The following is a 25,413-nucleotide window of genomic DNA, read 5'->3' on the forward strand; positions in this document are numbered from 1 at the left end:
GTGATCATTATCTGTCACGAGATCAACTAACCGGTCGCTACGAGGTCGTGCTCGTCGAACGTAAGCATAAAAAAATCAGCTTACGTTCCCGACGCATCAGCTTAAGATCAGCGTTTTTGGATCGGAGCGCGTGTTTGAGTGGTTGTCTTTTCTGGCGAGTTATCGCGTTCGGTGATTGTTCACTGTAAGCAATTATTTGCGGCACGTGAAATGTTAATAAAATAAAATATTATTTTCTGCAAATTTGGCAAAATCCGAAACTTTGCTGTGGTAACCCAAGCAGTGCAACAATGAAAAATCCGATCCAAAATGGCTAAACTTAAGTTCATGCGTCGGCCTGTCTATATAGCGGCTCTAGCTTCATCGGACGCTTTCGGTTGATCACCGGTTACTTGCAATAGTTGCGCCATCAAAAATTTTTAAGGAGGGTGGCGGTGGGAAAAAGATAGGACATCAAAAACAGTCAAATGAAAGCAATAAGCAATCGTGATTGCTCAAAAACACAAGAAAATAGATATGAGGAGTTTAGTTTTGATAAAACTCACTAGATGACGCCACTACTTTTGAACATTTTTGCAGTTCTTTATAAAAAGTGATCTGGCAACGAGTCGTGATTTTCTTGCGTTCAGGACCAGGGGCTATTATTTTCTCCCATTGTTGTGTCAAAATTTTTGAATTCATCTAAATTTCTTTTTTCTGAAGCTGGTGCACGTGCTTAAATTGATACTTTTGCTGCTGTTTGATTGTTTTTCAATATTTAACTTTATTTTACTGTAAGTACTCCGCTGGTTTTTGTTTTAAAAGTGGATTTTTAGTAAAGTAATTTTCGAAAATGTAATTCCTTAATTTATTTTCGTGATGGTCACCTCGTCCATTTTTTACACCACGTGCAGCGTCTTCCGTTGACGTTCAGCTGTTGTTCTTCATGTTGTGTTTCCTTGTGCGATCTTATGAATTCATTAACGTCGGAATATAACCAAAAATTGTGTCTTCGTAAAAAGTATGAATTTTACCTAATAAGGGTAATAACGAGAAATGTTTCATAGACCTCCTAGTGGAAACTGCTCATCTAATAAGTTTGACGAGATAACGAATTAAAAGTAGAAAAGCGGACCAACGAGCCCTATGTCACCCTTTTCTTTCTAGTACTAGAGTGTATCTGTGTTTAAGTATCTTGTATAGTGATGTAAAATACCCGGGTATTTATTTTTAGGGGTAAATACCCAGGGTATATACCCGAAATGGGTATTTACCCGGGTATTTATTTCAAAAATTTATATTCAACTAAAATACTTTTCTGTATGTATTCCACTATGTATATATATGAACAACCATATACAAAACAATAAATTTTAGCTCAAAAGTTGTATTTTGATCACATATTTAAAGAACAATTGTGTGAAACAATTTAGCAATCTAATATGATATTCACATTAGATGTGTCGGATATGCCTAATCAATGTTGATAGCCAAATTTCAGATATAAAAAGCCATTCTACAAAAAGTAAAAAGCTTAACTGGTTACAAAAAAAAAAGCAAACATCCATTTTTTGAGGTCTTTGTCTTTTATAACCCAGTAATATGTCCCTGCATGACATTAAAATGTAACAAAATGTCGCTCAATTTTTTATTGCTGCTTATTTTCCTACATCTTTTGCAGAAATTTCCTCCAATCCTAGTTCAATTGTTCAGGCATATTCTGCATATGTCATGGCAAGTAACAAAAAAGGAATTAAACATTTGAAAAAGGGGGAGGAATAAAAAAAATATAAACGAAGCCAAAGACAAAGAAAAGCTGCTTTGAGATTGAACTCATCAGTATTGGAAATCTCAAAGTTTTTTTCGTACCAGGACTACAAAGCGTAGTACATAGTTAGGTAAATGCATTACAAATTCAAAAAAATGCATACTTTGAAGCGGCAGCCAAATTGTGAAAAGATAAAAAATGGGGAGAGAATGTAATGAATATGTATACAAATGCCTGGTGTGGAAATAATCATTTAACCACCGGCAAAGACAAATTCAGGAAAACTATATCAAAATTCTCTTTTAAATTTTCCTGTCATCCTATTTAAGTTTTAGAATAGTTCATTTTAAATTCTGACGGTTTTTTTTTTTTTTTTTTTTTTTTTTTTTTTTTTGATAAAATTTCACTAAGCCTTTAATTAAAAAAAATTATAATATATAAATTTTTGAATTTTTAATCTTCCATTTTATAGTTTATGTTTTGAAAAGAAATTCATCACCTTTTGATACCATTTTTTTTTTTTTTTTTGGCAAATTCCTCAATTACTAAGGGATTTATTTACCCTGCCTTCGGATAAATACCCAAAAAAATATTTACCTTCCCACCCTACATCACTAATTGCGTGTATTAAAAATAGTTTGAATCATGAAGTACTGGGGAGCAAGTGCAAATGAGCAAGGCAACAGAAAACAATATTTTGATTTGTTTTTGCTTATTAATGTGAAACCTGTTTCTATATTTGTCCATTATCGCCTTAACAGCAATAAAATAAATAAATAATATCATAGTCTTAATAACTTCAGTTTATTCTTCCAAACATCCCTCCTGCTTCCTTTTTTTTTTCATTTTGGATATGACTAACCTAGATTGTGATTTTGAAAGCCTGCAGTTCATTATTGAATTGCTTATACTTCTCCAATCATGACGTTGAAAAGAAAGATTCTTTGGTTCATGATATGTTTCTTTCATAATTTCATCAAGTCTTTCAATAAAAAATATTATAAACTGTGTAATACATATGTATGTTTCAGTTTTACCAATTATTTCATATTTAGATTTTTTAAAAAAATCCCATTCACTGTTTGCGTTTTTTTGTAAAATACCCAGTTTTTGGGTATTTACCCAAACCTTGGGTAAATACCCCAAAAATATTTACCTACCCACTGGGTATTTACCCGATCCACATCACTAATCTTGTAGATATCTCATATTTATTTTTGTAGAATTTATGTAAGCCATTTTCAAGTACAGATAAAATTTGTAAAAAAATAATTGGAATTTTTGCTACAGAAATATCTATTAGTTTAATGAGTAAAAAGGTTATAATATTTTATTTTTTGATAATTTTTGAGCTAAATTTGACATTTATGGTTTTCTATCAAGTGATTGAATTGTGATATTTTTTAAATTTAAACTACTTGAAAACATCATAATGTAAAATTAATGATGCATAACAATGTAGAAATTCCTATATTCTGAAGCTATAGTTGGAGTTTTGTGAAAGATCCTTAAAATTTCTGCTGTTTTTCGTCAGTACATTGTCCAATATACACTTTATGACCAAAAGTATTGGGACACTTTGAAAAATTCACATTTTTACAGATTTCTCGAGAAATAAAAGACCAATAATTTAACCTTTAATTTTTTCGCATGAAAAGTATACTCCAGCTATAACTTCCCAATAAAAATTAACTCTGCTAATCATTTAGGGACCAGCAACAAATTGAGGAAACAAAAAGAGGGTTTTGATATTTCATTGTAAATAGCTGGGAATAAGATATAAATTTTAGAATTAAGTTAACATACTACGTAGAATTTATTTTTATATTTTCGTGAAAATACCTCTTACACCCACGGAGATAAAAGCATTTCTTTCAAAAAAGATTTTTTAGGTTTTCGGCTCATAACACGCAGAATTTTCTGTGAAACGTTACTAAAGTTTTGGAATATTTGACAGCCATACAAGAGAAACATAATAAAATTTGAAGTTAAAAGATTGAAAATTTAATGAAATATGAATGCTTAAAGCAATAAATTTTTCACTGTGCATGTGCGAAAGATAACAATTTATAACTTTCATAATCCAAAGCCCAGATAGATTCTGTAACTTATTAAAAAAATTCCATTTTGATGTCTTTAAAATTAAAGTTATCAGCAATCTAATGAGCTGAATTTCAATAGTTCTTGGATAGACGACAAAAGGTAAGGGGTCGTTTAGAAACCGGGAACACTTACCTGTTATGGTGTAGAGTGGTTCACGATTAGTGATGTGGATCGGGTAAATACCCAGCGGGTAGGTAAATATTTTTTGGGTATTTACCCGGGTATTTACCCAAGGCCTGGGTAAATACCCAAAAACGGGGTATTTAATAAAAAATGCAAAACAGCGAATGAGAATTTTTTTTTTTAAATCTAAATATGAAATAATTGGTAAAATTGATATATACATATGTATTACACAGTTTATAATATTTTTTATTGGAAGACTTGATGAAATCATGAAAGAAACATATTGTGAACCAAAGAACCTTTCTTTTCAATGTCATAATTGGAGAAGTATAAGCAATTCATTATGAACTTCAGGATTTCAAAATCACAATCTAGGTTAGTCATATCCAAAATGAAAAAAAAAGGAAGCATGAGGGATGTTTGGAAGAATAAACTGAGAAGTTATTAAGAAACTATGGTGTTATTTATTTTATTGATATTTAAGTGATATCATGGAAAATATAGAAACAGTTTTCACATTAATAAACACAAAAAAAAAAAGCAAAATTTTCTTTTCTGTTGCCTTGCTCATTTGCATTTGCTCCTCTGTAGGGTGGGAAGGTAAATATTTTTTTCCTCTAGTAATTGCGCATTTTGCAAAAACATTTTAGGTAGTATTAAAAGGTGACTATTATCTTTTTTAAACATAAACCCTAAAATAAAAGATTAAAAATTTTAAATGAATTTTAAAGGTTTATGTATATTATGTGTGTGTGTATATATATATGTGTGTTTGATACAGAATACACCTGAACAATTGAACTAAGTTTGGACGAAATTTCTGCATAAGATATAGGTAAATAAATTGTAATAATAAATTGAGCGACATTTCGTTACATTTTGATGTCATGCAGCGACATATTACTGGGTTATAAAAGACTAGGACCTTAAAAAATTAATGTGTGCTTTTTTTTTTGTAACCAGTTAAGCTTTTTTCTTTTTGTAGAATGGCTTTTTATATCTGAAATATGGCTATCAACATTGATTAGGCATATCCAACACATTTAATGTGAATATCATATTAGATTGCTAAGCTGTTTCACACAATAATTCTTTAAACATGTGATCAAAATACAATTTTTGGGCAAAAATTTATTGTTTTGTATATGGTTGGTTGTATATATACATAATGGAATACATACAGAAAAGTATTTTAGATGAATATAAATTTTTGAAATAAATACCCGGGTATTTACCCAATTTGGGTATTTACCCGGGTATATACCCTGGGTATTTACCCCTAAAAATAAATACCCGGGTATTTTACATCACTATTCACGATAAAAACAATTTGTGAATGATCCCTCAGGAATTTGCCTATCGAAGAATTATTGAAATTTGGCTCATTAGATCGTTGATCAGGATCTATTTGGGCTTTCAATTATAAAGGTTATGAATTGCTATCTTTTGCACATGCCAAGTGAAAAATTAATTGTTTTAAACATTCATATTTCATTGAAGTTTCCATCTTTTATTTTCAAAGTTGATTATTATGTTTCTCTTGTATGCTGTCGAATATTCCGAAAGTTTAGTTATGTTCAGGCCAGGACTGGCAACTTCTGGGGTGGTCGGCTAGATGTTAGAAAGAGGCCCCGGCCTCCTGGTATGGAGGTTCCTGGGGCCCTTTCCTGCGAAAATGTGAGAAAGTTATTGTTTCAAAAATTGCTTTTTCTTTTTGGACATGTTAAATAAAAAAACTAAAGTTAAATTTATGTATAAAAAAACATGTGTTTGAAGTTTTACTTGACTTATCCTTTAGCAGAAGGAAATTTCATACCATTTTTACAAAATCTATTCAAGGTGCGTTATTTTATTTATCATTATTTCTGAATTGAACGGTTTTTCAAGAAACCAAAGAATCTTTTTAAAAATAAATCGAACACCTAAACACCTCCAGGATCTGATTACTGAATAGGCCGTAGCCTAGGACCCTGGATATTTAGGGGCCCTCAAATGACTGAAACTACTTTAGTTTGCGGCTAAAATTGTTTTAGCCAATGTATAGAGTTTGACTACAGAGTAAAGGTCAAGATTTACGGTCGCCACTCGCCACGTGGCGACTCAGTTTTTAAAATTGGCGACCTCAAAAAATTTCTACAGTCGCCAACTTTTTTGGGGGGTTATTTTTATTTTTGATCCCAAGAAAAGAATTCCACACCACTCCACAGATGCATCAGTACAGTAAGGATTCACGACAGAGACCGTACTCCGACTGAATGTTGTTTATTTTACAAACCTTGCATGTTCTTTCTCACTGCCTTCCTGTATGTTGGTTATTTTACGTTGCTCGAATGTTCTTCCTACGCGATTCAGGCCATGTAAAGTGAGCATGAATACAGTGAATTAGGAAGCCATTTGCACAAGATCAGAGCGTTTGCTCCTTTGTCTTGACTCTTTGTTTTTCAAGTAATTAGCGTACTATAATCATGATTTCAAGAAGGAATCATTATATTTTAGATTATATTTCAGATTAATTTTGATTATGCCTTCAAAGTAATTACCTTTTCACGTTTTTAGTTTAGTTGCTCAAATGGAATATTAAATTTGAACTTTTTTTTTGCATCGTGACATAGTAAAAATGTCAGGGAAATTTCAAATTTTGCCCCCCAAAATTTTTTTTTCCCAATTTTTTCCCAGGGAATTTTGTATTTTTAGTTCTAATCTTCCTTTTTATCGATGTTTCCTGAAAAAAAAAGTGTAAAAGTTTTGAGGCAAAATGACGCTTGCAATAAAATAAAAAAGGCGACCAAAAAAACTTCTGTGGACGCCATATTTGCCAATAAACAGTTCCAAAGAAAAAAATCCTAGGGTGAACAGGAATTATGCACAAATTTAACTGGAGAAGAACATTTTTCTCCTTCTAAATCACAAGCCTGCAAATGGTAGGGTCAATTGGGAAAATCTTTTTTTAATCGAATAGTCTTTTCAGCTACGAATTGGACGTAGTCGCCATTTTTGGTCATTCATAAGATGAAAGTAGACACGATGCTTAAATGCCTAAGTTTCCAAAAACAAAGCAAAGTTGGATGTTTTCTTTAACTGCAAACTATTGAAAACAATGCAAAATGTGCTGCAACTTGTTTTTTTGTTTTTAAAATTTTATTTTAAATATGTAATTTTCCTGAGAAATGAAAAATTTTGTTCTTAAAACTTAATCTTATCCTCATTCTGCCTTGGACGCAAATATGCTAAAAACTTTTCAACTGAATTGTAGTTTCATGAAGATTTATTATTTCTAAATTGTTTTCAGCTACAAATTCAAAAAATTATTTCTTAATTTTTGTCGTAGTCGCCATATTTGGGCATTCCCAAGATGGCAGTACACAAGACTTTTTAAGTGCCTAAATTTCCGAAAATGGCATTGGATATTTACTGCAAGCAAAGTATTGATAACAACACAAAATGTGCCCTTTTTTTCCGTGTAATTCGTAATTATTTTCTGGAAAAATGCGAAATTTTATCTCCAGAACATTTTTTTAAATTCTCATTGATTTAGACTCTTATGAGCTAAAAACTGACTATTTTGTATTAATTGTAGTTTTTTAAGGATAAATTATTATTTATAACTACTTTTATGCTACAAATTTAAAAATCTACTCAGTCTTAAATTTTTTACTTAGTCGCCATATTTGGTCGTTTGCGAAATGGAAGTAGACAAAAACTTACAAGAACATAATTATATGTTTATCTCAATGTCTATTGAAAGTCTATTGAAAGTAAATGTGCAAAAAAGAAAATTTTTAATTTTAATGCAAGCATCCTTTATATGCAAAAGGAAAAACAACAAAACTGATTATTGGCATTGGCCTAATGATCGACGGATGTTGACTTTTGTTAGAATGCATTATATGGTACGCCCATCGATGCAACAAGTTAATCATATTTATACTGAGAAATAGCTTTGTACTTTGCTCAATATGTTTTGTGTTACATACTAAAAAGAAAGTAAAACGAAGAATCGTAAACCAAAAGCGGAGAAAGATTGGTGCCGATTACAGCAAAACACTAATATGCATGATATGTGGCATCAAAGAAACGTTAAAATAAGTTGAAAGTACTTTGTGTTTAACAAACAGTAAACAAATAAAAACAATTTTAATCAAAATGTTAAAAAAAAATCCTTGTGGTAGAATTTTTTTTTTTAATCCAGGTTTTTTTTTATTATTATTTTACAAGTGGAGAAGTTTTAGTCTTACGCATTGCTACTTTTTCGATTTTGACTATTTTGAAAATATTGTTACTTAAGCTTAATTTTGAATGAAGCGAGTAACCTGGAATTTTCTAAAAAATAGCTGGAAAACCTGGAAAAGTCAGGGAATTTTTTTTAACCGAAAGTGTATGAACCCTGTACTTTTTTCAAATTCTTTTTCTAAAACAGTTTTATGTTTTGCTTTAAATCTTGTTCTGAAAGTATGAAAATATTATGCAAATTTTGTTCTTAAAAAAAAACATCAAAATGTATGTTTTTTTACATAAACCCTCAAAGGTCGTTCCGATCCTATTTGATTCCCAATTAACTCAAACAGCCTTTATTCTGAAAATCGTCAAAATAGGAAGAGAAATTAATTAATTTAAAACTTGAAAAGGCAACTTGTTTTTGACTGCACAAAGACCCCCCCCCCCCCCCATTTTACCATTCCTTTGCCATAATCAATGTTCCATGTTGTCTCATAAATCCTGTATTTCATTAAAAATCCTATACATCATTAAAAATAGTACGAAAAAATATATTTCTATAAACTATATCTTATAAGCATCACTTTCATAATATTTGTTTCAAAAAAAAAAATTGATATCCCCCCCCCCATTCTCGTACCAAAGCGCTGTTTTCGAAACCCGGTAAAACTGGTGGCCACCAAGTTTTTTGAGTCTAGTGGCCATTGGCCACTTGAAAAATTTCTGAATCTTGAGGTCTACTACAGAGCTCCCCAAAACTTGAACCTAGAAATATTGAAGCATACAAACACAAACAACAACCACCCTTTTAATTTATTTTTTTTTTTTGAGCGGGGGGGGGGGGAGGGCGGGAGGGCAATTCAGTGGGCGGTTAGGGGCCCAGATGATTTTTTGCAGGGAGGCTGAACATTTCTGTTGGGGACCCTTAGGCGATTCCTAAGTTGCCTATTTGTTAATCCGGCCCTGTTTACGGGACAAATTCAGAGAATTTAAAGCCCTACGGGCCCCTAACCTAAAAATAATGTTTGCCCTGGGGCCCTACCTGACTTTAATTAGGTCCAGTGTGCTATTTGTATAAAACTAGAGATCAAAAGCATCCCAGACAGGGCCTGATTAAGATATAGGAAGGTTCTAAGCAAATATTTTTTGGAGCCACCATGCAGTTAAATCTTACTTTTAGTCATTAGCTGAAATAACTTTAGCCATTGGAGGGCCCCTAAAAAGCAAGGGCCATAGACCACAGCCTAGTTGGTACATTCAGTAATCAGGCCCTGATCCTGGCAAAACGTATAAGGAAACAGATTGAAATAGTTACAGGAAAATCAAATGGTAAAATCATTTTTTGCTACAAATTTTTTTTTGCTTCATTTGGGGGCCCTTCCTAACTTGGGGGCCCTCGGCGATCGCCGACCTGACCAGTCCGGGCCTGGTTATGTTTGATGGAAAACTGCGTGTTATGACGTTATGCATGGATGCCCATCCCTCCTAAGAGCAAAGGCGCACCCCCCCCCCCCCCAATTATGCGAAAAATACCCCTCAAAACAACCTCCCTAAAAATTTCAATGGAGACTGCAACTTATTCCTAGCTTTTTACAATGAAGCATGATCAAAAACTTTTTTTTGATTCCTCAATTTGTTGTTGGTCTCCTAACTGAATAGTAGGCTAATTTTTTATTGGAAAATGACAACTGGAGTATACTTTTTATACGAAAAAAAATTAGAGCAATTCGTCTTTTATCTCTAGAAACCTGTAAAAATGTGAATTTTTCAAAGTGTCCCATAACGTTTGGTCAGTTAACGTTTGTAGTGTATGTTACTTGGATGGATGAGAAGTCATGTCAGCCTAGTCGAAAAGTCAAAGTAAAAGGGGCGACAAAACTGACAAGAGCCCTGGCTCTTGGTAGCCCTGAAAATAATTGCTAAGAAGAAGTTAGGAGTTGCAATGCTATAATTTCTTACCTCAAAGCCGATCATTTTGGAAACCTTTAAATTTTGAATGTTTCACCTCTGCTTTTATTCTTCTGATTTTGTATAATTTTGTTATAGCATGTGAACTTAGTATTTTTGACTTTTTTTTTGCAAGGATTTGTTTCAAAACCTAATAAAGAAGGATTGTTTAGAAATGTTTCTAATTTTATCGTTTCTATTTAGCTTGCAACATAGCAGAAAATGTCCAACATTAAATTACGGAGTTCAGATGGAGAAGTTTTTGATGTCGATAGGGAAATAACAAAAACATCTGCCACAATCAAAACTATGCTTGAAGATATAGGATTCGATGAAAATGATCAAGAACCCGTGCCTTTGAATAATGTAAATTCCGACATCTTGAAGAAAGTTATCGAGTGGGCAACTTACCATCGAGATGACCCTCCACTTCCTGAAGACAATGAGTTAGAACTGAAACCAACAGATGATATTAAAGAATGGGATATCAACTTCCTTAAGGTATAATATTCAATTCTCTGTTGATTTATTTATCATTAATTGTGTCTTTTAATTGTGCATTATAGGTTATTACTAGTGATTTAAAATACTCGGGTACAGTCAGACTTCAATCCTTTTTAAGGTCTCTTAAGTCCCGGCTCACTGAATAGGAATTCTGTGTTATGTATCATCGGATTTATGGTCAGGTCGTAATACAATAAATGCTTGTAAGGTCATTTTTGTTTGACTTTCCCTCTTCTACAATACAGTAGAACCTCTCAATAAAAGGCACTAAGGGGACCGCAAATTTTTTCCCTTAAATAGAGGTGTCCCTTCTTTGGAGGCAACCGAGTTGATGTATGCAATGTATTAAATTGGTATAATTTCGTAATAAACACAAACTACTAACATTTAAGATAAAATGCTATAAATGATTCATGTATTCTGCATAAAATTCAAAATTATTGAAATTTCAAAATTTATTCTTTTTGTAATTAAAACTTAATAATAAATTTGGCAACTTTATAGTTTTGTTACACATAAATTATTTTGAAGTAATTCCTTACGTGAACTAGTTAGATTACATGCAATTTAAAATTCAATGCAATCTGTTCACTTTTCTAATTTTCTACCCAAAGCTATTCATGAGCAAGTTCACTATTCATCGGTCATTGGACTACATGAATAACTTGTTAAGGGGAGAAACCATGCATGTAAATTCTTGCAAGAATTTTATAATAAATCATATTAGTATACATTAATGTGAAACTCAAGCCAGTTGAATTCTAGATTCTTAAATTCCAGTAAACTAAATACTTTGTATGCATTCACACATTAATTTTTTTTACAAAATTTTTTGCTGTTACTGTTTCTTAAATGGAGTGTCCCTTATTCAGAGGCAAGATCCGAATTCAAAGGGACTACAACCAGAAAAAATGTTTCTTATTTGGAGGTGTCCCTTAAAAAGGATTCTTAGTGAAAAGTCTTTTTCTCCTACTAGTGTTGCATAAAGTGCAGATAATGCAGTAAAAAGCAAGTATAACTACAGTAATGCTAAAAAAAATTAAGCAGTAGCTCAATCACTTAACATGTACTTGTTATGAGACATTTTTTTTTTTTTTTATTAGCCATGAGAGAGCTAAGGGAAATTTTCAAAAAATGCTTAGAAACCATTGGACTTAAATTAAAGAAATTACAGCAGTCCTGTATTACTAATAATTTTAATCAAGGGTAGTTGTGCATCACAATTTTGCTTAGGTACATTTCAGAAGAAAAAATTTCAGAGTTGTTTCAATGTTTTATTGGTTCCAAAATTGTAATTGATTTAAATAGATTAAAAGATTTAAATTGATTAATTAGCTAATCTATTTAAATGTAATAAATTAAATAAAGAATTAATATATCTACATGCTTATTTATTAACAAATATAATTGAATCGTTTAAAAGGTCACCCCACTTAATGAGGTCAGTTTTGTGAAGTCCAGAGGGATGACATAATATAGAGGTACCTATTTTTATTCTTCTGCTAGGCACGCTTCAAAAAGTTTCACCTGTAGTGACACTGCATCACTTTATTGGGATATTTGACCTGAAAGCACATTTTATACCTTATATATTGACAAAAGATGCAGTACTTGTTACTGAAAACTAGCATGTTACCTCCCTATAAAAGTAAGGGATTGTTTATCAAGTAATACAAAAGTTAAATAAAAAAAATCAAACAAGCTTTGTGCTACATATCATTTGCTACTTATCTTTGTATAGCATTTAGAATATAAATGCTACATATCAAATAAGCTTTGTGCTATTATAATAAATTGGCATTTATTTACTGTATCACTGAAATAGATGCTACATTTTTAATTAAGAACTAACAAACAAATTAAAATGACGAATTTAATTATTATGGACATGACTATTTTATTCAGGGTTGCTATTTTGTCCACTTTTTTTGTAAAAAGTTCGGGGCAGCGGAAGAAATTGTATAAAATTGGTCAAAATTAACGAAGAATAAACTGAGTTTAATACATAAATTTATTGTTATGGTGCAGTAAAATTAGTACATAATTATAATACATCAGTTCTTGTCAATTAATCATATAATCAAATTCGAATGATTGTACACTTTAGAATCTAACAAATCCAAAAAAGTTAATCACACATTGGGTGCAACTAATTTTAGATTATAACTTACTTAAAGGTAATAAAATTTAACAAAGTGAATAAGATATTGAGGTGATTACATATTACAATAACAGAAATTGAACTCGATGGAACAGTCACATTAAATGCTTAGAGACATACAAACAAAACAAAGATATTTTCTTAAATTATTGATGACAAAAATTAATGAGGATGAAATGGATACAAACATTTAGAATATAATTAATAATATTTGGTAATATAAATAAGTAAAATATCAAATTACTCTTTTGAAACCAATCAATATTTCATTAGATGTACTACAAAGAAATTTCTCAATTTTTGTAGATGTAACTAATGAATTTTTAACTTTTGAAAGCTGATAAACTTAAAATTCATAGCAAGATTTTACAGAAAAGATTTGATGACTGCATCACTCCAGCTCACATTGCATCAGAAATACATGGGTGAAAAACAAACTAGACCAATAACAAACAGCAAGGAATTGGCTGAATGACATTGATGAAAATCTCTTGTCAATACTTATTACATTTTCTGTATTATTGAAACATCGCCATTTCTAGCAACAAACGTATCTTATTTTTCGGAGTCAATCATAAACATAATCTGTCACGGGTGGGGGGGGGGGAATATTGGTGGGAATCGCTTTTTCATTGCATAGCATCATCAGCAAGTACTGAACTTATTTTTTCAAATATCGACATAATACAAAGAAAGCTCAGAAACAGGCTTAGATTGCAAACTGGTAACACAAATTGCTAATAGCTAATGAATGCTAAAATTCTAAGGATAAACAGCTTACTGGTGAAGCATTTTGACAATTATTAAACATTTTTAAATCTATGCAAATTGAATATTGTATTAAAATTTCACAGTATGCTTGTTATGCATTGTTATATTTTTTTCCTTGTTACGCATTATGCAATAATTTAATCTAAAAACATTTTTACTGTTACCGTATTTCTGATTATCGGCAGTCTGTTTATGTGCGGGTCTTTTCACTATTTTTTTTAACGGTTTTAAACTTATGATTGTGTTGTTGGTTTTTAGCTTTTACATATGTATATTTTTTACATTCAATGTTAGTAAATGGAATGTAGCAATGTGTTCAAGGGCACCCATATGCAAAATCTTAAGGGGGAGGGGGCTCAATGGTTCAACTCCATGGTTTAGCAGAATAGGCTCCCATGGTTAGCATTTTCTCCATGGAAACCAATTTCAGTATAAATTAGAGGTATTAAAATTTGATATTTTTAATAACTTATGCATTAATGGGTGGAAAAGAGATTTGCATACATTTTTGCAATTATAAAAGCACTTAAAGAAAAGAAGACTGGTAAGCTACCGGTAGCTTACCACTTAAAATAATGCTTATGTTCGACGAGCTCAACCAGTAGCGACCGGTCAATTGATCATGTGACAGCTAGTAAAGTCATCTAATGCTAAAGCATTGGAGGTGACCTCATTATTCTACATCATTATTTTAACCGATGAGCTACCAGTCCCTCATCAAACACAACCATTTTCCAAAATTGTGTGGCAACCCTGTTAAAGAGACTCATATCCCTTTGCTTCTCACTACCTCAGATGGAAATATTAATGTTCATTCACAATAAATCATAAAATCTCCACGACTTTCTGAAACTAAAATTATTCTTACAAATAATGTTTGAACCCATAAAAAAAAAGATTCCCCCCCCCCCAAAAAAAAAAAAATTACCATTCCTAATGAATGATTTCTTCAGAATTGTAGATTAAAAGTTTTGGAAGGATTTGTAAAATCTTCTCAAGATAAAGTACTGAAAAAGTTGAATTTTTGTTTTATTTCTTCATTTTCTTTCAAAATTTTATTTTTCAATGAAAATGAGAGCTAATTATTCAAGCATCAAAAGTAAAAATGGAGATAATTAGTGTTAGATAAAATATTTAAACAAGGTCTATATCTATATAGGAAATATTTAGCGTTGTTTAGCACAATTATACAAATTACACGTGTTTCGGGGTTTCAAGGAACCCCTTTTTCAATTGAAAAGTGTGAGCTTCTAGATCTAACGACATCCATCAAATGTGTGTGTGAATGCTTAATTAGTGTATTGATTTCTAAAGTATATTCATGATATAAATGGAAAAAACTTGTCCTTCTACAGGAAGCTTTCATGCTTTTTAATTTTTTTAATTCTTCCAAATCTTTCTGTTGAAAAGATGGTTTTATGCATCTCCTTGTGCCCTAAAAGACTTTTTCAACAGCTAAATTTTTCCGGAAAAGTCGTATTTCTTTGCTGAAGTAAATATTGAATCTTTTTACATCTCACTTTCTCTCTTTTTTTTTTTTTTTTTTTAGTGGTACCAATTAAAATACAAAATTTTCTCACTCGTACATAGTTTTTTTCTTTTTGCTCTTTAGTTTTAAGTGAAATAAATACTTAATAGGCATTTTTAATTTAAATGCTAGTTGTCTTTTGTGTAATGCTATAATAATATTTGTAATAAAAGCTGTGAAAGAACTGAAACAGAAACCACTGTATGTTTGCTTTTGTTTTTTGTCATGCATTGTGTCACCGTTTTAGCAACTGTGTTTAGATGTTGATACGGATCAACTCAATGCTAAATAAATAGTAGAAAACTCATTCTGATCTTGTTTTTCTTTTTGACAAGGTTAATTACCTTCTATTTACATTTTTTGCAGGGTTAGCAAGGTTTTGGACACTACAGTAAAAACCATGGTGAATATCGACCATGGTTTTTACCATCCTGTCCGAAAGTGTGCAAAACTAAAACTGTATTTTTAGAGAAACTGTATTATGTGAGCAAAAATCAAAAACAGAGCAAAAGGTGCCAGAGTTATGTTTTATGTTGAATTTTTATTCAATGTGATTATTCAAGCATAAATATATATGTAACTTATTTATAGAGCTGATTCTAATCTAGTTACATAGAAATTGAAGGAACTGATGTGATATACCCCACCCCTTGGCGATTTTTTCCATGTTGGCGCTAAGAAAGTGTCGCCAAGAAAACGATGTATGACGACATATGTGATACATTGTTCTTAGCGATGCTTTTTTAGCGCCAACAGGAAAAAATCAGATAAAAAAAACATGATCAAAGCACTTCAAAACAGAATATACATAAAAACAACATAAAATCACAACAAAAAACATCACGAATATACTTTTCAAAAATACCAACAATAACCGCTCACCAATGATATATGTACCAATAGAAATAAAAGCTATTTTCCACCATCCATTTCATCGAACAAAAACTTTTCTCATACTCTGCTAAAAAAGAGCAAAGCGATTCAAATTGCGATGTTTAAAGCGAAAAACATCCCCAAAATCAATAACTATCTCAGCCAAAAAAGCGCTTAGTTACTCAAATGTATGATGTATGGAAAGTAAAAATGTCTCAACAGAACCATCCTAAACATAAACAATGCAAAAATACCATACATTTATTTGCTATCCAGACATGCTTTCAAAATACCTGTTATATTTTTACATAATATAACACCTTTATATTTTTATAAAATGCTGTCAACTTATTTTCAGAAATTCAGTATCTAAAGAAGCATGTTCATAGAATGTTTAAATAATTCGTGGCATCGATAAGAATTAACTTTTAGAACAAAATAACCATACTATTTTTGTAAAATTAATTTACATACAGTAAAAATAAAAGTTAAAAACTACCAAGAACCCCTCAAGGATTTGTAAAAACAAAGAATTTCGAAAGTTAGAGTTTTTTTTTTTTTTTTTTTTTTGAATTCAACTTACCTTTTTATGGTATAAATCCTCACACTCAGTCTAAAACAATACATTATATGACAATGGCACGTTACAGATACACACCACGTTGGAGTTAACTTTTAATTAACGTTCAAGTTTGAAGAAACTGACATTTTCTAATGTTTTTACTTCAAAACACAACTACTGAATTTAAACTAACACAAAATAAGCTTTCCTGTAAGGTATATTGCACGAAACAATCACCTATCTCTCCTGCGTAAAACCAAGTAAACAACCCAAGTAAACAAGATTGCCTTCGGGTTTGCCCATGCTTAAAAAGTTATCGCCTCATTGGCGAGAAAAATATTTCAATTGTGTACAAAAAATCGGATGTCGCCAAATGGGGGGGTATATCACATCTGTACCAAATTGAATTCTTCAAAATATCAATTTGTATGTATGTGTGCAAAAGAATGTGTTCAAAATCTAGTGCAATAATTGACGTAAATGCAATAAATGACAATTTTTTGTAGTAACAGAATGTATTATATTAAAAATATGAATTAAAAAAAGAAATTGCAAGTTTTAAAACATAAGTGCATATATTAACCACCAATTTATTGTTCTTTAATCTATGATTTAAAAATAAAAAAGAATTTTTGTTAAAACGTCATGGTAAAACTTATATGCCAAAAACATTAAAAAAATTAAGCTTTTTTTTGCACCTAAATGTTACACAAAGAAAGTTCACAACACTACCAAGACAACTAATTTCAGTTCCATTTGTAACTCAAAGAAAGGTTTTAAATGTGTATATTTAGGTGCAAAAAGGAAAAGTTTCCTTTTTTAAATGGTTTTTGAAACAAGTTTTACATGATGTTTTAGCAAAAATTCTTTTTTAAATCATAGATTAAAGAACAATAAATTGATGATTTGATACAGTGAAGCACTGTTTATAAGTTTTTGAAGGGACCGTATGAAAAAAGCGTATAAATGAAGAAAAGTATAATAGGTCTAAGTTTATGTGTATTATCTCTGCAGGGACCAATTTAAAAAAATGTGTAATTGGTAGAAATGTATAAAAAGTGCTTCACTGTACATACATTTATATTTTAAAACTTGTGTTATTTCTTTTTCTAATTCATATTTTTAATATAATACATTCTGTAACTATAATAAACAAAAGCTGTAGCAGCTTCACAAAGCTGTAAAAGACTCAAATAATTTTTTTTTCCTTCAGTTTAAAAATTGTCCATTTATTACATTTAAGTCAATTATTGCACTATATTTTGAACACTTTCATTTGCACAAATGCATAAGTGTCGAAAAATTTGGTTACCATTATGAAAAGAAACTAATGCCTGCACATTGAACTTTTTAATGAAGACCGATTGGACCACCATATTTGCTTGTTCTATCAGAGTGCTCGTAAGAAAAGAGTTCGTGAAAAAAAGAATCATAAATTTATAAATGCTTGCTTTATTTTTATATTTCTGTTATATACGAAAAAAAAAATGGTTGTTGGATTTTAACTGTCTTATTGTCTATTTCTTGTTATTTTTGAGAAACACAGGGTCCGAAATACATTGCCTTTGCATCTGTAACTTCAGGTTTTTCTGTACTTTACAGGGTTTGTATAGGTCATGGAAATCCTGGAAAGTCATAGGGAAAAAAATAAAAAAAAATTTACAGACCTGGAAAAGTGGACAACTAATATTTTCATTAAAAGTCATCAAAAAATGTCTTGGGCAGTAAAAAAAGTAACAATAGCTAAAAGAGCGTTAGAAATATTGAGTGATTTAGTAATATTACATATAAGTTGAATGATCTCAAAAACAAATCAGAGTTTGGTATCCAATTTCATCTGCTTCTATAACAGCTGCTCGCCTTTTCTGTAATGTGATTTTACTCCTGGGGAGTCACTGATTTTGAATCCACCATTATTTTCAGCTCTTCTTATATTATGTATTCTGTCGTAATAAACTTGCATTCTTGATTTTGCCACGCCCCCCTCAAAAAAGTGTAATTAAATTGTACCAGAGTTAGTTTCAACTGCTTGTAAAAAATTCATTAATAAATTTACCAAAGTTTATCTAATACATAGCTGCCAACTTGTACAATTTAGCCGTAAATTGTAAGATTTTTGGACATTTTGTACGGCTTATGGCAGATTTGTACGCAAGCAAACTGAGCACTTCTTTATCAGATAACAGCATGGAGAACATTTTAACCTATAAGAACTTACAGAAAACTGTTGGTCTGAACAAGTTTTTGGTAGACAACTTTTGAAAGCTGCAAAGTTAGCAACTTTTCAATGTTTAAGTTCAAAGAAATAAAAGTTAATTTATTTACTTATTTTTAAATTTATTTGTTTTTTGCTTATAAAAGCACAGATCATGTAAAGGTAAAGATATGAAAATATTATAATACTTTGCTTTATAATATTAAAAAAAGTGTGGAAATATAGCCAGCATGTACATTGTAAGATTATTTAAGTTGGCAGCTATGTTAATATGTTGAAAATGAAGACTTAAACCAGGCAATAGAACATAGAAATAGGGGAATTCTAATACTCACAGTGGTGCACAACCTACAGCTTGCAAAACTAATCCCTTGTGGCCAGTTGAAATATTCGGTTTAGAAAAATGAATTTACTGAAAAACGTGGCTTTACTTTAATGAACACATATACTATCAAGTTACATGGGTGATTAGATGCACTATTGGTACCAAAAGAATGTTTTTATCAAGTGAATTTATTATTGGAAACTCAGTAATGACTCATTCAATTTTTGTCCCACTCAATACTATTCAGCCCTAGTTATTAAATATGTATTAGACATTTAAACATCACACAGTGTATTGCATTCATTATATTTTTATTTTGCTTGAATTTATATGATAAAGACAAATAAGAATATTTTATTAGTTTCTGCAGTGTGCACTGATATTTTTTAAGTCACAAGTAAGTGCTTCAATGAGGAAGTGGCACTCACGTAACAATTTTCTAATGGCCGTTAGATAGTAGCAGGGTTCGTACAGGTCATGGAAAGTCATGGAGAAAAAATAAGTGAATTTCAGACCTGCAAAAGTCATGGAATATTGAAATTTTCATTCTAAGTAATGGAAATTTGTTTAATGTCATGGGAAAATATCCTGGGCTAAGAGAAAGTAACAGTAGCTAAAGGAGCATTATAAATCTTGAGTGATTTAACAGTATTGCACGTATAAAAGCTATTAAAGCTGGAAATTTGAACAATCCCAAACACAATTCTGAATTTTTAAATCTCGTTGCATCCACTCCTGTAGCAGCCACTAGTCTTTTTTTGCAATGTGATTTTACTGCTTGGACATCACTCATTTTGAATTTATCATTATTTTGAACACTTCTGATATTTTATATTCTGTAGTGGTAAACTTTTAGGTTCTTGATTTTGCCACGCCTGCTCAAAAATGCAATTCAATTGCATCCAAGTTCCTTTTCCCATCACTTGTAAAAATTTTATTATTAAATTGATAAGAGTATATCAGAATTTGTTGAAGATTTTAGAAAATAAAGATATTTAGTCAGGCGATAAAATACAGAAATAGGAAATTCAAATACTCTAAAGCAATAGTCCTGAACATATGGCCCGCATAACTAATCCATGTGCCCCATTGCTATTTTCAATATCAGAAATCAAACACTATGTTCTTGAATTTCTGAACATATTCATTTACATGCATTTGTAAATGCTCAAAAAAAGTAAACAAGTACAACTGAAATGAAAAATCAGAACTAAATTTTAACTAAATATCCAATTTTCAAAAATATGAATTTACTAAAGAATGTGGCTTTACTTTGAAGTACCAAAATATTGTCAAGTTATGAGGATAATTAACTCGACTGTTGATGACACTGAAAGACAACCTTTAAAGTAAATTAATTGAAGCTTAGTAAAGACTTATTCAACCTCCCCTCCCCCTCTCTCTCTTCTTTATCATTCTGCCTGTTTATAAAAAAAATAGACATTTAGGCATCATGGTATTTCCTTCACTGTATTTTTACTTTATTTAAGTTTAAATTATAAAGATCAAAAAGTAATTTTTAGTTTAATATTTTTTCAGTCACAAGTAAGTGTTTCAATGAGGTGGTGGCATTCACATAGAAGTAATGCTCATTTCCAAAAATTGGCAAATTTGAAAGAAGTCATGGATTTTTTTATCCAAACAGAGCATAAACCCTGTAGTACTGTTCTCTTCATGTAACAAGGTGGTTGAAAAATTGTATGAAGTCCTGAAAAAGTCATGGAAATTTTTTTTAACCAAATTGAGTATGAACCCTGACTTGAAGAGCCAAGTGTGTCGATAGCTTTTTAACTTTGAAATTGTCATTATGGTGGTCGTTTTTATTCCCCCTCCCCCCCCCTCTCTTGCTTTTCAGCTACAATTTCCTTGGAAATGATAATTCTCTTCAACAAATATGTAATTTTAAAATGCTTTACTCCACAATTTAAAAAAAAAGGTCATGTCGTCACTTGTTCTCCCCAATTTCTATCTTATCTGCTCTCACTTTTGGTTGAATTCAAAATGTCTTTTCTGAGAAGAAATTCCTCACTAAATCAGAGTTCTTGTTAAAACAAGGCTCGTTATAGCCGAATTTGACTGTATACTCATATTTATGCAGTATAACCTCGGTTTAACAGTTGTCAAGGGACTGGAAAAAGTTATTGTTTAGCCGAGGAGCAGAGACATTCAATGCAGTTGAATCCGAACCAGTTAAATGTATCATTAAATTGAAGGAATCGTTATATCTGGTATTAGTTTGATCTAAGTTATACTGTATTTGAATGTTCACATTAAATTAATATTCAATGCAAAACATAACTTTGACATATTTTATTCTGTTTTTGATATTTTCGCACAAAATACTGTTTTAATTGTAGTTTTGGACAGATCAGTAAAAACCCCTGTAAATGCTGTGGTTTTTACTGTAGTATGCAAAACTTTGCCAACCCTGTTTCAAAGTTCTACATGTAGCAAATACCCTGTATATGACCCCCCCCCCCCCCCCACCTTTTATAAAATGCTTCTTTTAATTTGATTTTTGTATTGTAGCAATGTTCCTAAAAAAATTATTTTTAGCAGGTAGATTTAACAACTTTATTCGAAATCATCCGAGCGGCAGATTACTTGAATATCAAAGGTCTTCTAGACACGGGTTGCAAGACTATAGCTAACATGATCAAGGGAAAAACACCAGAAGAGATTCGTATTGCCTTCAACCTCAAAGAGATTCCTCGTGAGCCCAACACGAGCGATGACATCGCTGACCCGCCTGCTGCTCCCTCAACACCACCTCCTCCTACACCTTAGGAGCTTCGGAATTTTGCAATTGTGATTGATATAACATCCCCTCACCCATCTGGGGGAAGGTGGACATTGTAAGGGACATTTATCAATGTATAGTGAATATAAAGCACCAAAACACATACACATGCAGAAACTCCCAAATAGTTAGATCTAATAAATTTTTGTTCCCCTTATTATTTTTTTTTTAATCATTTTATTTTTATTTGATTGCCTTATATATCTTGCCTTATGATTGTTGCATTGATCAACAGACTGCTTTCAGTTAAAAAGTTTTAGTCAACTAGTAAAATACGTTCAACCAAGTACTGGGATTTCGTACTTAAAAGTAGTATTGCTCAAATAGTTTTTTTCTTTTTTTTTTTCAAATATATATATGTATATTTTTTCATTAGTAAGATTTCAGCTTGATCTTTTTTGGTAAGTTGAAATATTATTAGTCTTTTATGGAAAATGTTACGTTGCTTTATGATTTACTGGGGGCCTATCAGCTGTGCGGAAATTTCAAAACCAGGTTAATGAACTCCTTTATGTGCTATGATAAATATTTGTGTGTTTTGTTTTTTAAGTAAAAAATTTAAAGAATAATCGCTTGAAAATAATAGTGACACAACTGAAATACACCAAAAATTAGATTTTTAATTGAAAATAATTTTAAAAAATTAATCTTTTATATGGATTAAAGACACAAGTCATTGATAGCAAAGTTGCCGGTGGATGGCAATTTTGATTAAAACCTAATTTGACCAAAATTTCTAGAAAATCTTAAATACTAGCACAAAAACTGCATGAAATAAACAAAAGGAATAGTATTAATCATTTTTAAGTAGCATTACAATAATAAGGAATTGTTATGAACAAAACAACAATAATTTACAAATCGCAGCAATTAAAAAAAAAATGGATCTCCTGAAAAAACTGCATTTTTGAGCTGTGTCACTATTCTTTTGAAGCTGCGAATCGTAAAATGTATGATACTGAATACTTGCTGTTTAAACTGTCTAGTTTTTGTTCCTTTTAATAGTGTTAATGCATGTTCCCATTAATGACACTGATATCTTTTAAATAAAAATTTTACTCTGGTGCATAATTGACATGGCTTTATTTCTATTATTTTTTGTAACCCTTTTGTATGAGAAAAGATGTAAAGAGTAGTAAAATGTAGAGAGAATAAAAAAAGGTATTAACACCTGTCATTTAGGGAGGTCAGAGGAGGTGGCAATTGCTCGCAACCTCTGCTTTTGAAAAAAATGTTTTCACATATAAGTGAGCATGATTTTTGAGATTTCTCGATAAATGTACATTATGTATAGATTTGATACCCCTGGTAAATTCGAAATGACAGGCCTGAGAGTATTCCTTTGGTTTTAAGATTTCATTTTTAAGGAATTCTTGTTTAGTTCATTGAGTTTGATTTTTAATTATTGAATGAATATTAATACAAGATATAAAACAACATTTGTTCACTGTTTAAAATGTAAGTTGTGTAGAAAATAAAGAGCTTTGTTAAAAGAAGTCTGCAAAATTAGTACACGTATTCGTCGTCAATAAATTGCTTAAGTTCCATCAAACGTTTTTAAAAATGTTTGACTATTTTTAAGTATTTGGCATTGTCACCAAGAATAGAAAATTCTTTAGAATTTTCGAGAAGTCCTTATTATAATTTTTTTGCACCACAAATTTATAATTAAGAAATATTTTCGGAATAAGTTCCTCATAGCATGTAGAGTAAATCCTAAAAAGTCCCCTAAGCTCCCATGTGAGCTTCCATCCAAAATGGCAAATCAAAAGATGGCCACCTATTACTTTTTGCTTTCCTTATAACTCAATCAAAAATGAAGATTTTTCAGTTCTAAAAAAAAACTGTATGCTATAATCAATCAAAAAGTTCAAACAATTGTTTTGACATCAAAAGCTAAAATTTCTATTTTCTACGTAATATGCGGCAGAACAAATAAGCTACTAAAATAATTTTTTATGGTGTTCTTTTTAAAATATGAACTTCAAAATGATTGATATATTCCATTTATTGAATAATAAAGTAGCTTTTATTCCATTTCTGAAAGAAAGCTTGCTATTTCTAGTTTTGGAATGAGAATATGATAAGAGAAAAAAAGGGACCTTATAATGAATTTTCAAAAAAATATGGAATATCATTTATTTATTACTTTAAAAATGGATATATATCTTTTTGAGAAGCATGGTAAAATATATAGAGAAAAGATAGTAATGTCAGTAAAAATCTAGTAAAAAAAAGCACATTCAATATCCTCATCTTCGAAGCTGTGTACAGAAATTGAATTTTTACATGATTCACCTAAACAATACATGCAAAACTTAAAGTACTAAAGGTCTGAGTTTTCATTGGCATCTAGATCAGTGGCGCAGAATTACTGTTAATTTGTAGTCACAAAACATTACATGCGGAATTCCTTCTGAAGCTTCGGGAAGTGACAAAAGTGTGAACAGTCCATCTTTCATAACACATCTCCATTTAATTGGATTCATGTTTTTCCTAAGCCACTGTTGTACTTTTGAATAAACACAAAATGAATGCTATGAAGCTACTGTTGCACTTGTGGGTGGAACAGTTATCAGGTGTTAAATTTTAAAGGAGTTTCAGTTTCTTCATTATTATAGCGGTTATATCGTAAGGTGTCGAGAGAATCAAGCGTTACTCCCACATAAAGGATGTTTCAGCAACACTTTGCAATCTGGTGACCTTTTCTGGGTGGATCAAGCTAAAAACTACTGAGCTGTGATATCAAAGAAAGCAGTTATGGAGATTTTCCTTTTAGCAACTTGAAAGCTCAAGATTTATCCTTTCTGAATGTAGCCAAGAGGATCCTTCAAGGGAGCCAAGGCTTCTTGTACTTTCAATATATTGTAACATTTTTCTGTGTATTAAATTGGTTTAGGGGTAAAAAATACAGTGATGTTGCAGACATAGGGGGAGGTGGGGTACGTTGGACAGCTTTCAATTATATATTTTAATACTATTGATATTTTTTTTTTTTATGACCAACAAATAGCACCTATGGTTCTACAAATCTGATAAGGAAATCACATGGTACAGCTATATTGAACAAATTTTATTCAAGAAAGTGTTATTGCAATAGTCCTGAGTAATTTTCGGAGAACTAACTTTATTTTTTAATGGTTTTCATCAAGATTGCAGAAAAATGAACTTTTTTTAAAAAGTAAGTTCTTTTAGTTCACAATTATTAACAATTTTTTCATTTTTTGTCAAAAAAAAAAAATATATGACCACTTCTTCAGACCAAAAAGGTGGGGTAGGTTGATCCACTCTTTGTGGGGCCCATTGGACCAGACCAACCTATCCCACATAATTAAAAAAAAAAATTTTTTTTTTCTTAAATCTCAATAATTATAACAATGTTCTATGTGTTTGTATATTATACATTCATTTTATGTTACACATGTTTTGAAACAATAATAACGAAAATTTAGGGGGCGGGGGAAGCAGATATATATTTTATAATTATTTAAAAAAAAATACTAAATTAATTTTACCAAAAGATTTATTTCATATCT

General features: G+C 30.9%; 1 protein-coding gene across 2 annotated transcripts; it reads left to right on the forward strand.

Annotated features, from left to right (window-relative positions):
- The first annotated feature begins 623 nt into the window (after positions 1–623).
- LOC129219654 (S-phase kinase-associated protein 1-like) lies at positions 624–23,373 on the forward strand. 2 transcript variants are annotated; one of them, XM_054853928.1, is made up of 3 exons: positions 624–773; positions 10,343–10,639; positions 21,634–23,373. In XM_054853928.1, the coding sequence occupies exons 2-3, from the start codon at positions 10,361–10,363 to the stop codon at positions 21,862–21,864; spliced, it is 510 nt and encodes a 169-aa protein (XP_054709903.1). In that variant the 5' UTR covers positions 624–773; positions 10,343–10,360; the 3' UTR covers positions 21,865–23,373. The 2 variants fall into 2 exon arrangements, with proteins under 2 accessions (XP_054709903.1, XP_054709904.1); XM_054853929.1 differs by having other exon boundaries at positions 21,637–23,373.
- The last annotated feature ends 2,040 nt before the right edge of the window (positions 23,374–25,413 follow it).

This window comes from Uloborus diversus, chromosome 4 (genome assembly GCF_026930045.1).
Source record: "Uloborus diversus isolate 005 chromosome 4, Udiv.v.3.1, whole genome shotgun sequence".
Taxonomy (NCBI): Eukaryota; Metazoa; Arthropoda; class Arachnida; order Araneae; family Uloboridae; genus Uloborus; species Uloborus diversus.